Source organism: Parasteatoda tepidariorum, chromosome 2, assembly GCF_982258835.1.
Source record: "Parasteatoda tepidariorum strain Cologne lab strain chromosome 2, Ptep-v5.0, whole genome shotgun sequence".
Classification (NCBI taxonomy): Eukaryota; Metazoa; Arthropoda; class Arachnida; order Araneae; family Theridiidae; genus Parasteatoda; species Parasteatoda tepidariorum.
This window is the reverse complement of record NC_141756.1, coordinates 86027389-86041168: the sequence shown is the minus strand read 5'-3', so window position 1 is coordinate 86041168 and position 13780 is coordinate 86027389. Positions and strand designations below refer to the sequence as shown.

The following is a 13780-nucleotide window of genomic DNA, read 5'->3' as shown; positions in this document are numbered from 1 at the left end:
TTTTTTAACATAATCTACACTAACACATCTTAAGGTGTTTCAGTATCTCTTTATCCTTTTTTAAAAGTTAAACTGCTGAATGGACTTTAGACATTGAAACAGGTGTGATACCATAAATTAAATGTTTCTCTATTGTCTCTTTGATTAATATCACCAATATTTATAGATTACGTTATGATATAAAAATGTTGCATATTTTGTTTATGAAATACATTTAATATATTCGTAAAATTAAATTGTTAACATAAATTTTAGCACCTTCTGTCAAACCTTATATGTATTGCTAATGTCAAAAAGTTAGATCAATAAAATACTTCCTTTTCCTAAACTAAGAGAGAAAAACATTAACAGTTACTACACTATAGACATAACTACAGACATACTGCACACAGTTTTTCCACCCAATAGTACAATTAGAAGCGTAACATAAATTGTTCATGTAAGATTTTATGAAAAGGCTGTTGTGTATATAGGGATGCTAAAATTTATATAAACTTAACCTTCCAATTTTTTGCGCCTGCTGACATAAATTTTTTTTTCTTCATTTAGTCGCTTAGGGGATAATGCATTAACATCTCAATGAAGTGATCCATTGCAGATACTAGCTTTCAACATTCTAACCGTCAAATACAGAAGAATCTTTGTTAACCTGACCCTGTCATGTTTTTATGTTATCTATAAAACTTTACCTTCCCATTTTTTTTATATATATATAACATTGAAATTTCTTTAATAAAGAATAGTTGTTGACTGTAAAAATGTAAACTTAAATGAATTCTAAGTACACTAGAATGTAAAAAAATTTTTTTGGTAATATTTACTTATACCGGTATGTAAGTGAACTTCATATTTTTGGTATGCCGGGTGTTTTAAGTCTACCACTGATAAAACTAAATACGAAAATGGTTAACATTAAAAAACATAAAAAAAATGAAGTCAATACAATTTTCTCAAGTTAAAAATAGTTCATATTTTACTCCCTCAATATAACATTTACCCTCAAATAAAGTTATTGTGAAACTTTTAAAAAGTGTGGAATTTTAAATTCTTCAAATGGGGGTAAAGACGATTCTTTTGAATTTCTGCTGTTAAAATTTTTAGCTTTATGGTATGCTTTAAAAGTTTTCAGTGTGATATATTTTGGAAATATTCTTGAATAAATTATATTTTCTTTTTCTTATCAACGTAATTTGAATTTTTCATCGTAATTGTTTCTAAAAAAAACCTTCATAAGTAAAGAAGATGTTATTAAATGCATCAATATTTCACGGTCAACGAATATCTGATTTTAATTACCGCTGTATAAGTCAACCCCTTGATTTTCTACATTTGAAAATTTGACTTAAATGCAGAGATATATGCTATGTTGTTTAGTCTAAAAAATTAATTTATAAAATACATTTACTAATCATTATAATGATAGATGTATAATAATGTAATTTAATACAATTTATTCTTAAAAGGTATTTAAAAGTGTTGTTTTTCCTTTTTTTTTGTAAAATAAATTTTACCCAGCTATAGTTACGGTTTAACAAAGGGTTTAATGAAAGAACAGCTGAATTCAAAAATATAAATAGATATTTAATTTTGTTAAGGCATTACAAAAAGTATTTTTGATTTTTCTGTCCTATTTTATGACGAATGAAACAACCTTTTAACTTTAATAAAGGTTGTCCTTACATTAAGCCACAAATCTAAATTTTAAAAGAAATAAATGAAGTTACTTTGTATTTAAAATAATTTATTTCAAAGAGTATAAATGTATAAAATAAATAAAGTATAAATTTCCAAAAAAAATCTACAACAAAATGCAAATGTCTCAACAACCATCAAATCTTGAAATAAATTTTCAATTAATTTTTTCTTTTCTTCTCAGATTAATAACATCAGCAAACAGTAGAGAGCCAGCAAATACTAGAAATGTACCAAACCAATGCAGAGCAGTAAATGGATTTTGAAAATAAAATATGGAAAAAAGTAAAGATATGAATTTTCGACATGTTATAATCATAGTAACATCGAGCGATGAAAATCTTGCAGCAATCGTAAATACTGTTCGAACACAAATGTATCTATTGCATGTTAAAGAAACATCAAATCAGATAAAAATAAAGGTCAAAATTTGAATTTGATAATAAAATAGTTATTTTATGCACTGTTTCTTAATTAAAAAAATATATAGTGCAAAAATAAAGCAGAATTCAGTAAGAATCATAATAGTGACTTTTAAATCGCACGAATACAAAAAGTGATATTTAATATAAAATTATGAAATTACAAAACATGATCTTAAATCGTGTAAATATAAATCGCAAAGTGTAATTTTTAAATCGTGTTTACATTGGTAGGAAAAAATGCAAAAACGAATATTTTTTACCTTAAGAATTAGAAAGAGATACTTTTTTTTTGGTGGCAGATTATTCTTTTTCTTTTTTAGTTATAGTAAAAAAATTTCAGCAATGGTGACAAATTTTTTGTATAATTTGTTCGCACGTTCATGTAATATTATACGGGTCTGCCTATAGAAAGATGCAATCGAAATGATGAAATTAATTATTTCATACTTGCCCCATTATTAATAACACAATAGCATGCTCTGCCTCACTCATTGATTTTTTTCTGCATAAAGAATTATGTGGTCTCATTTACTAATAAGATTTTTTAGTTACCACTGTAGGAAAGGTGAAACATATTAAAATTAGCTTTTTTATATGCTGCATAATCACAGTTTTAAATATTAAAAAAATCAATAACAATATTAAAAAAAAGTCTATAAAATGAATGAGTCTAAATAAATATAGTACTGTGTCTGATACAACCTGGTCTGTCTAAGACAAATGAAAGTTGGAAAACGAACCAAGAAAATTTAAAGGATACTGAGTAATAACATTACCAAGTAGACACAACCAAAGTTTGGGAAGGCCAATCGGAGGAATAATGTAAATAACTTCTAAAAAAGCAAAATGTATATATATATTTGATGTATATAACTTAAGATATCGAAAATTCAACAAAATTTGTAAATAATAAAATTACTAATTTTTATAAAATTGACTTTTTATAAAACAGTCTAGAAAGTAAAATATTGATTTTTCATTTAATTACAACAAAGCAAATCAGTTACTTTTTATGTTTATCAGTCTACACCATCTAAGCTCAAATGCAACGTTTATGTACGCAAACATCTTTTACAAATATATTATCATTCAATCTATTATTAATTTGTAGAAAAGACGACATTATTCTTATATCAACATTAAGACTCAGATCATTTAATTTGAGTATAAATCAGAAGTATTAAGCATGAATAAGCAATTATGGATTTGTTTTTCAGAGAGAAGCTATAAAGGTGGAATATAGTAGAGAGCACTCTTAAGAACAATTTTTGTCCTCAGAATAGTACTATGTGACAGAAGTGTGAAATGGGAGGGCAATTCTTTTACTTACCGTTTTGTACGGAAAAATTTGTTAAAAGGAAACCTTATACATTTCATAATTATTTCTTTAAAAAATTTTAAATTCTCTTATTTACAATATAAATGAACTTTTAGCATGTTCTGCTTTTTATTAAAACATCGCATGAATCCCGATTATTTTGTTTTATTCATTCTGAAATCCAAATTTATGTTTTTAAAACTATCTTACAAGCAAATATAAATGAATAAGATCATATCTACTCCATAAAGTAATGATTCTATAGAAGTACCATTGTTCGGGGCTACTTTGTGCAAATTCGAATTTGGCATTTTTCAAGTGCTGCTATTCAGTATTATGTTTATTTCACGTTAAAAATGTGTGGAATTTGAAGATAGAAGTCTCTTCTATTACTACAAACATTTTTTCGAATTTTAAAACAATCTCAGAGTGTGTTTCGTTCATCTAGTGTCAACAACTTTCCGAGGACGTCGGATGTCGAAAAGTGTGCGTGGAAGCTTTAGATGTGAAATGCAAAGACGTAGATAAAGCAATTGTCGTAAGTGCAAAATTTTTTATTTATATATTAATAAACAATTATATCATGTTAGCGTAAAAAAAAAATTGAAAATTAATAACAAATAAACGGAAAATGAAAAAAAATGCACTTTGGGGCTACTTTGTTCAAAGTTTCATTCGTTTTTTTTTTCCGACAGAAAAATGGTCAGACGTTTTTAAAAAAATACCTGGAACGAGAAACTACCGTGATTACTCTTTAAAAAAGCTGCAACAATGTTTGCAAGCAGTTGCTGGTGGTATGTCGATTGCAGAAGCTTCTCGGAAGTACAAAATCCGCAGAAATACTATCTCTAATAAAATTCCACAAGAAACACGTGAAACTTCCTGGTAAACTAATATTTTTCTTCTACAAAGATTTTTCGAATGAATTAATCAAACGATTTAACTCATAAAAATATATTTTATAGAACATCAGGTGATTTTGACAGAAACTGAAGATCAAGTTCTGTCATGTTCATTCAAGCATGTTATGTTCAAATTTATCAATATTATAAATGTTAATGAACATGTAATAATTATTATTTTTGAAATATCATCCATTTCAATGTTAAAAAAAGTATATGGTTTCCTTTTGTTTAAACTCAAATGTTTTGAAATAAACATTCTTTTTAAAAAAAAATTCTTCAAAAAAAATGTTTTTTTTAACGTTGACAATTATTTTCAAACTAATATCTTTACATATCTTGATGTTTTTGTCTTTAAAAATGTCAACAATTATTTTTTTTAACAATTTTATATCAATATTTTACTAAAAACATGATTATTAAACTGAATTCCTATCGCTGCACAAAGTAGCCCCATTTGGGGGCTACTTTGTGCAAGGCATGTTTTGACTTATTATTCGTATATATTACAAACAAATAATGCCAATATTGATCAAATTCACTCGTCTGAGTCCAGTTATGAATATAATATCGATAAATTTTACTAAAGTTTGAATTAAGATAGTTTTTTTACCTGTCAAAGTTCAAAAACTGCGAAATCCTGCACAAAGTAGCCCCGAATGACGGTATTTATTATTAATTTATAACATTTTAATTTTATTGCTAAAATATAAAGGTCAAATTTTTGGCAGTGTTTTTTTCTTTCTTGTTTATTTATGCTGTATTATTTTAATCTCTCTAATGTTTTCAAAAAAAAAAATTCTACATATTTTTATAATTCCAGCTGCTTGTATTTGGTTGGTTTCGTTCATAACATACATTTGCTCATACAAAAGAGGGATCAAGAAAGATTAATACAAAGGATTTGATAAATAGGACAAAGATTTTTAGCACTTAATTATTATTTTTTTAATGAAATCATCATATCTTTTTAAATTGTAATAGTACATGAAAACAATCGAGAATACTGTCAAAAGCATTAAAGCTGTTTAACCTTATCATAGCAGATGTAAAGTTAAAATAAAATCGCAGTTAAAAAGAGGGAATTGTATTTTTTTTATTTTAATGTGATACAGAATTTTATTCTCAATTTTCATATCATTTTTTGATATGCCTTATATTTTTTCTGGTAAATATTTAGAAAACTGCCTAATACCTGAGAAGATATTAATGATTTTGCAAGATATTATACAATTGTTTTCTATACTGAAATAAAATTTAAAGGCGCTTTTTTTAACTAAAGAACTACCTAAGATAAATTCTAAAATATAATTACATTATAATTATGTACCTCAAGAATAATTAACTGATTTTTAACTGATATATGAACAAACTTCAAAAAATAAAAAAGTTTTTCAATTAATTATAGTTTCTATTTTAAAATATATAAAACATTATTAGATGAATTTTTATTAAAATAAATTTTGTTGAGATATTATTAATTAATTTGGATGTAGTAATTTTCTTGACAATTTAAAAATTTTGAAGTTTAACAGAAAAAAAACTGCTTTTTAAATTTAATTATAAATATGGACATTCATTTTGGTAGTGTAAATTACGTGAAACACAATTAAAATGTTTCACATTATCCTTCCAAAAATCATAAAATTTCTTAATTTTGTAGAAATGTATACAATTTGGTACAGTTTATGCATATTAAAAAATTTAAATTCTAAAATTATTTTTAATCTAGCAAAATCTTGTCAAAAAATGGTCGAATATTTCATTGTTCCTCTTACTTCAACGCTCCTGAAGCTTTTAACCTCTATTGACTTTATAAATACAAAACACAGATCTACCAGAAAAAAGAGCGCATCTTAACGAGACTCCCTCCTCTATCTGACAAAATCGCGGAAAGAGATAGAGCATGTGACTAAGGGGAGTCTGATGAACCTAGACTTAAAGGCAGAGAGTAAATATTTCATAATATAATATTTAGTGACAATATTTTTCGAAGAAGTGTTTAAAAATGACCCAGAAAGTAATATATATATATTAACTTCAATATAGAATTGAAAATGAATATACTATTTGTAATCTTTCATTTACATTTAAAAGAAAGTTTAAAATAGTTATTAATGTGAATGACAACAATCATCATACAGTAGTAAGAGATGGTATTGAGATTACTAAAGAATAATACTTTAATGATTGTCTACAAAATTAATTTTTAATACTAAATTATGAAATCTTTTAAAATACGAAAAGAAATAAAACACATTTCTTAAGATTAAGTTCAAAAATAATTCCAAAAGTATATCATAGCTTACCTGATTTTGAAAGTGATGGCAGCAAAGAATAAATATCTTTAAATAATAAAAACCCAGGAAGAGGTAAAGCATGCTAGAAAAACAAAATTAATAATTAAAATAAAAGTGATTTCTAGTTTTAAAATATTTTTGAATTTTAATATATTAATACTAAAAACATACAAATATGAAAAGGAAAATAATTATTTTCTAATAAATATTGCAGGTGACAAAAATAGATACGTTTTTGAAAAATTAAAACAAATCTGAGATAGAACGATATCCTAAAATCAAATATTTTAAGAAAATTAATTTTAGACAAATTGTATAAGAATCTAGCTAGAGAAAATTGTAATAATTTATATAAATCTATACTTGCAGGATACTAAACCTTTAAACATAGCATATAATTACGACATGTTATGTTCAACCACTATACTATAGTTTGCACTAAAATTGTTCATAATAAGGAAACATTTAAGTGAGATATCTATAATACTAACATAATTGTAACGTTTTGTAACATAAATCATAACAGAAAGCTTCCTCAATGAAGTGGAGTTATACTATATTTCAATTCTGGGGATACTAAGCAGACTAAAATTTTTACTCACAATTATTTTGCAATAATGAAAAATCTGAACAATTTTTTAAATGTTAACATTTGATAACAAAAACCATAAAAGAAAGAACTTATTTGTAATTTATGTTTTTGCAATAATAATAAACCAAAATAAGGTTGTCATAAGGTCTCAATGCTTCTACAAAATTTCTTGAGTGAAAAATGCATTTTTTATTCATCAGCATTTTTCAGCATTCATCAACATTTTCAACTCAGCATTTTTTGTTCTAAACAAAAGAAAAATGCAGTCTCGTGATTTAAAACACTTCCAGGAGCTGCTGGATTAAATCAAGATAATCTATGTAGTTTAACTATGTAGCTATGTTAGATAAGTGTAAGTTAAATTTAAAACTCAACAATTTACATGCCTCAAAAAGCAATACCAGTCTTAAATATTTAATTGCCATTGACGATCTGACGAGTGGAAATTTCACATCCTTCTACAGAATGATTTTAGTATTATGAGAGTAAAAAAGATTCAATAACAAAAAATAGTAATACTTACTGAGTAGAACAGAGCCTCTTTTGGATGTTTTCCATATTTTTTAAAAATACGTTCTTGGTAAATACCTAAACCAGCTGATATAAGAAGTGCAAGTGTCAGCAAAGAAATACCTGGGAGAAAATGCATTGATAAATAATTTTATCACAACAAAAGCTACATAATAAAGGGAAGATATTTTTGTCTAAAAGAAAAAAAAACTTACAGTTAAAAATTAAATTATTCAAACAATTTTAGAAAAAAATCTTTTAAAAAATTAAGACGTGTAAGAAATGTATATTATCAAAATTAGAAAATAAATCACTAATAACTGTAAAATAAAACTTCAGTTTTTTAATGAGTTTTTAATCAAGATTGATACAATTTTTATCAATATTTGTATTAAAAAATGAAACTAAATAAGAGGAAAAAAAATTTCTTTTAAATTTTAGCAAATATATACATTTATAAATTAAAAATAACATAAAACAATTTTATTATAGGATTTGGATATAGATGAAGGGAATATTTTGCATAATAGATAATAAATTTTGAAAAGCAAAAAATGTACTATGTATTTTTTACTTGTATAAAAGTAAGAACACATAAATGAGGTACCAATTAAAGACTGATTTTCCGAAAACATATTCTCCCTTTTAGTATTCTGCATTTTGTTCTGAAATAAAAAGTTTTTTTGTTTAATTTACTGATGTTTTAACATTAAAACTAAAAGATAACTTTTGAAAGAAAAGAAAATGAAAAGATTTGAATAAAAATGGAAAAATTACATTTATACTTTGTGATGCCCATGTAGCTATGAAAATACCAACAGAAACCATAAGTACAGATACATATTTAGAAAATGTGTACCTGAAAAAAAAATACAATTATTTAAAGTATTTTTTTTATTTTCATAATTTTAGGTCAAAATAGAAAGTGATAAAAGTGAAGTGAAGTAAAGCAATAAAAAATTTAGAGATGCATAACCTAGTCAACGTGTGGCCTTGTCACTAAAAGTTAAGTGGAAAAATCTACATAACTAATGCTAAAAAATTAGCATAATTAAGGCTACATAACTAATGCTAAACATTTTCATTTTGAAAAATTACTGAAATTATATAACTGAATGAATACTGAAATCTATCTTTTGACAAACTGATTTTTTTCCCTTTAACCAAACCTTTTTTTCCTTTATACTAAACAAATAAAAATAGAATTCTTTATTCTATAGCATAGTTTGATTCTCAAAAGAAGATAAAATATGCAAAGCTTCAAGTTTTTTAATTCTGAAATATTATCTGCATGTTGTAAATATTATACAGACTTAATCTGTTCTACTTGGTCTTTTAAATTAATAGAATATTTTTATCAAATTAAAGAATACCTAACTAATGTATTATCAATGAATCGAAAAACTAAATTCATTGCATCATAAAAGTATTTTTTTCACAAAGTTCACATCAAAGAAAGATCACGTTTTTTTTAAATAATAAAAAAAGTTAGAACTCATTATTTAATAGACTTATTTTTAGCAAGGTACATACCTACTAAAATAATAAACAAATCTTTTTTTTATTGCAAAGTGAAAAGCATTATTAATTAGCTAAATTTAATTTTTTAACCAGATATTTTAAAATAATTGATGTTAAATGTTATCCTTTTACTGACTTTATATATCAATAGCAGAATATATCTAACCTTATATATAATAAAATTTGTACACAATGAATAATTTTATTGACTTTGTAAATCAATGTTACAAATTGAGCCTCTGTTTCGCTTTTGAAACACAGTTGCCACTGTGGAGTAAAATAATTATGAGAAATATATTAATAAATATTTAATGTTATATTTACTGAAAGCATGTATGAAAGTTAAGTACTAATGCACATGCATCAACGATTATTCAGTTATCAGCAGTAACCAGTTAATCAAGTAAAAATGACAGTGTTTTTTTGTCAAGTTTACAAGTTGTTTGAGAAATCACAATATGTACTTCCAAGGAACAAGTGTCATGGCTGCTTTAATTTGGTTAACATTTTCAATTGAAATAAACATGTTTCACAAACTTAAAAAAAAGAAACACATACGAAATTGAAACAAAATAGTTTAAAATAACTTCTTAATGGAGTTCAAAAATATTTATGATAACACTTACCTTTTTTTAAGAATTAGCATTCCTAAAAGCATACTTGTCACTAATGAACCCTTAGTAAAAAGATAAAAAGAAAAGTGAATTAATTAATTAAAACAATGAAGTAAATAGTTTAAAATGCTGAAAAAGAGAAATTTTAGCCACATGCTATTACAGGTAAACTAATGCAGCAAATAATGCATTTTAACATACAGATTTATTAATTTTCTGTTTTTGTAGTGAAAGCTTTTTAAAAGTCCTGCCTTATTGTGATGAAATGCTCCTAATTTTTATAGAATGAAACAGAATGTTCAAATACTTTTCCTGTCATGCTTTATAAAAAATAAACTATGTAAAAAAAATGTATAGTTTATTAATTTTATAATATTATTTTAAGAATTGTGAGCTAACCAAGAAAACTAAGCAGCTACTGTTTTCACTTTTCAACTAATTTTTAATCAAAAAAAGAGCAAAAAATATTTAAAAGAAATTTTTGCAATATGAATGTTAAACACTCAGACCTAAAGCGGTAAAAATTATTAAAACTACAATTTTAGATAGATAACTATAAATCATCAAGAGCAATGTTATCAGGACTATTACCATTTGAAGACATATTTGAAAAATGAATATTTATAAATAAAAGAGAACATTGAAAATATTTTATTCCAATGAATAAAGTTAAACAATATGAAAAAAAAACACAAATACTGCATTCAAACAGACCTACTACAGTTTTAGTTTGTGTCTGTTTACGGAGTAACTCATGTGCTTTTTTTTTTACATTGTTGAGCTATATTCATGTTCATATAAAGCACAAAGTCAATAATTTTTTTACTCAGACATTATCCTAATAAGAAAAACCAAAAAGTTTCTGATAATTTATTGTAATTTGCATCATTTTTATTATTTTAAGCCATAAGTTCACTCAAGTTTAGAATTTTTCTTTATATTTTTGTACTTCAATGTTTATGATAGAATAGAATATACCTAAGTAAAAAGTAAATTTTAAAAAAATTATAAAGAGATAGTTTACTTACAGATTTAAAAATCATGTGTAGAGGCATTGATATATCAAAATTCAGAGCCCAATTATTTAACACACTAGTTGCAAAAAACATGATGACTAAGACAAGATAGTTCCTGCAACAACAAAAAATAGCACTATATGATAAATATTTTTTCTTTTTTTAAACCTAATGTTTGCATATACTAAAATATAAATTTTTTTAAAAAAATTGGAAAAATTTCAAATTATACATTTTAAATTTTTTTTTTATTTACATTTTAATTTTTCTGGCCTAAGAAATTACTAGAAAACAAGCTTACTTAAGAGGCACAACAGGTTTCACTCTTCCAAAATTAGTTGTGAAAATAAATCCTTCACATGCTATAAATAGAAACTGAAAGAATGTGATAAGATTTCCACTTCCAGGAACATCTCTAAAAATAAATAGGAAAATTGGTTTCTATTAATACTATGTATGTGTTCTTTAAGAGTTCATAATCAAGAGAACAAAATTTGAATACCTCTTTCATTTATTTAATAACTCTTTCATTGCTTATATTTCGATAGTAGGTTTGTTTCAAATGTCTGTTCCATAAACTGTTTTGTACACTGGCAATTAATAGCTAGCATAATTATTTTGAGAGAGGGGCTGATACAGTTTTCTTATACATGTATATATATATATATAAAGGGAAGTTAAAAATAGTTAGTTAAAAATACAAAGGAAACAAGGACAAGTATAAATATTTTTAAAGAAAAGAAGGAAAATTATTAATAAATAAAATGTTTTAAAAAAATTAAAAAACCAGAAAACAAAATAAGGAAAAAATATAATCTCATCATCAGCTCACACAATTATATCTTCAAAAAAGAGTGCTTTCTAATATTGTATTAATATAACCAAAGCAAAATAGATCAATATGATATGTGTTAACTGAAATATATATATTTCTTTTAACTGGGTGCAAATAAATTCAACTACTTCATAATTTTTGGAGGGCAGGATCTTTCGATATTAGTACCTCTTGAAGCCAACTACACTAGCCAAGGTGCAGAGGAATTTCAAACTTTAAAATTTAAGGGGGGAAAAAATAGAGGTTTGCCTTGGGATGGTTCAGAGTTATACTTTTTGAGTTTAATGTGTGACATGTTTCTTTTCAGTTTCTCGCATGACACTGAGTTTCCAAAACTTAGAAATTATTTTTAGCATAGACATTAATACATAAATCATCCCTTTTTCTGGGTGATGGGCACTTTGTTTTGTGTTAAAAAAATACCTAGTTGAAATATAGTGACTCCCAAATAGTAAAATACCTTTTTTTTTTACAAAAAGAAAATTACTTTGACAATTTTAAGTCATACCCTAGGTAATTATGTATTTTAATTAAACTTAATAGGAGGTACACAAAAAACAAAACACTAAAAATATCTCTAAATTTATGAGCAATTTTCCATATTTAGCAATGAAGGGTACTGTGGATCAAATGCAATTTATTTTAGTATTATAAGAATTTATTAATTATATTTTTAGGTTTAATATTATAAGAATACATAACTAATAACATAACAATTATTAGAATACATGCTAAAAGCATAAACACATCTAATCTATTAAACGTTTACATGACATGAACTATATAAATCAGCTAATAATTTAATCTAAAGAAAACAGGCGTAAGTTTCATGTTCAATTTGAACATAACAATATGAAACTTTTGATGTAATTTGAAACTTTTGATGTAATTCTTCCTAAATTTTGTTCCTTTGAAAATATTATGATTGAATAATAAAAATTAGTATTAATAAATCATTTAAAGATATTCAATGTATCACATGCATGAATATGGTAATTGTTATATTATTTTATTAAATTACACATAAATCATCAAACTACTCAAACATTTTTTGATTTGTTAAAACTTTCTTCCTTTTTATATTTTTTATTCCTTTTTATATTTTTGCAATCTTTGTTGTATTCTTACAGAAAACAGAGAAATGACTTAAAACTGCGATTTTCTAACACTAAGAAATGGAGATAGAAAAAATAAGGAACTAGAAGATACAATAAAAAGTACAGGTACAGTGCCTAATTCATTGGACCATAATTCTACAATCTAACCGAACAGTGAAATTTCATACAAAACAGCATTTCTTAGTTTATAAAAAGAAACGTCATATAAATAATTGTTTAAATTTTGGAAAATTATTGGAGGGCACGATTTTCGTAAAAAAGAAACAAAGATTTAACGTTTTCTGTCAAATATAAATTAAAAAACTTGCAACTTGTGCTTTAAAACTGGCATAACAATTAAAATTTGTGCTTTCAAAATGCATAAAATTAAGCTTCAGCTGCCTACTAAAATAAATGTAAATGAAACTTGCACTTAAAGCAACTATTTTTATAATTATTAAAACAGACGAAAAATAAGAACAATTATTAAAATCTACAAATATTTACAAGTTTATAGAATTTATAAGATATAACTAAACCTTATAAAAACTTCTAAAAAAACAACATTTGAACAACACGATAATATCGCTGATCCCACTAAAAGTATAGACATGTTTTGATCACTATTTATAAATTCTATTTAATTTAACGTTAAACAATTATAGCTTGAAGTATTAAATATCAGTTTTATTTTGAAACTGCTATAAATATTTATTCCAAGACTTATTTCTTCATTCATTTTTCATCCAATCGCATTTTGACAAGCTTTAAGCCGATTTGTTTACCGCATTTCGATTTTGTCCATCTATTTCAGCCCGGCTCAAATCTAAAAACATTAGCCAGCCTCTAAAATTTATAAAAAAATATTTTTCAAAGACTATTTTTGCTGCACACAAATCACGCACTTTTAATTACAGTCGAAATAGAATAAGCGCATCTCCGTTCTCCGTCCCAAGAA

General features: G+C 24.9%; 1 protein-coding gene across 1 annotated transcript; it reads right to left on the bottom strand.

The window, feature by feature from the left end:
• Positions 1 to 1724: 1724 nt before the first annotated feature.
• Positions 1725 to 13628, bottom strand: LOC107454907 (UDP-xylose and UDP-N-acetylglucosamine transporter). Its single transcript, XM_016072248.5, has 10 exons — positions 13362 to 13628; positions 11192 to 11305; positions 10903 to 11005; positions 9887 to 9936; positions 8517 to 8598; positions 8347 to 8404; positions 7753 to 7862; positions 6647 to 6719; positions 2878 to 2950; positions 1725 to 2072 (listed from the first exon to the last, which is right to left on the bottom strand). The coding sequence occupies exons 1-10, from the start codon at positions 13433 to 13435 to the stop codon at positions 1850 to 1852; spliced, it is 960 nt and encodes a 319-aa protein (XP_015927734.1). The 5' UTR covers positions 13436 to 13628; the 3' UTR covers positions 1725 to 1849.
• Positions 13629 to 13780: the final 152 nt, after the last annotated feature.

What these genes read in the sequence shown, in the direction of transcription:
- LOC107454907 (XM_016072248.5), bottom strand. Translation starts at nt 13,435, where the DNA reads ATGTCTATACTTTTAGTGGGATCAGCGATATTATCGTGTTGTTCAAAT. An exon ending in AAACCTGTTGTGCCTCTTAA is followed by an intron (nt 11,006 to 11,191) that starts GTAAGCTTGTTT and finishes TTGTTGTTGCAG; the next exon opens with GAACTATCTTGTCTTAGTCA. An exon ending in GGGCATCACAAAGTATAAAT is followed by an intron (nt 8,405 to 8,516) that starts GTAATTTTTCCA and finishes TTTTTATTTCAG; the next exon opens with AACAAAATGCAGAATACTAA.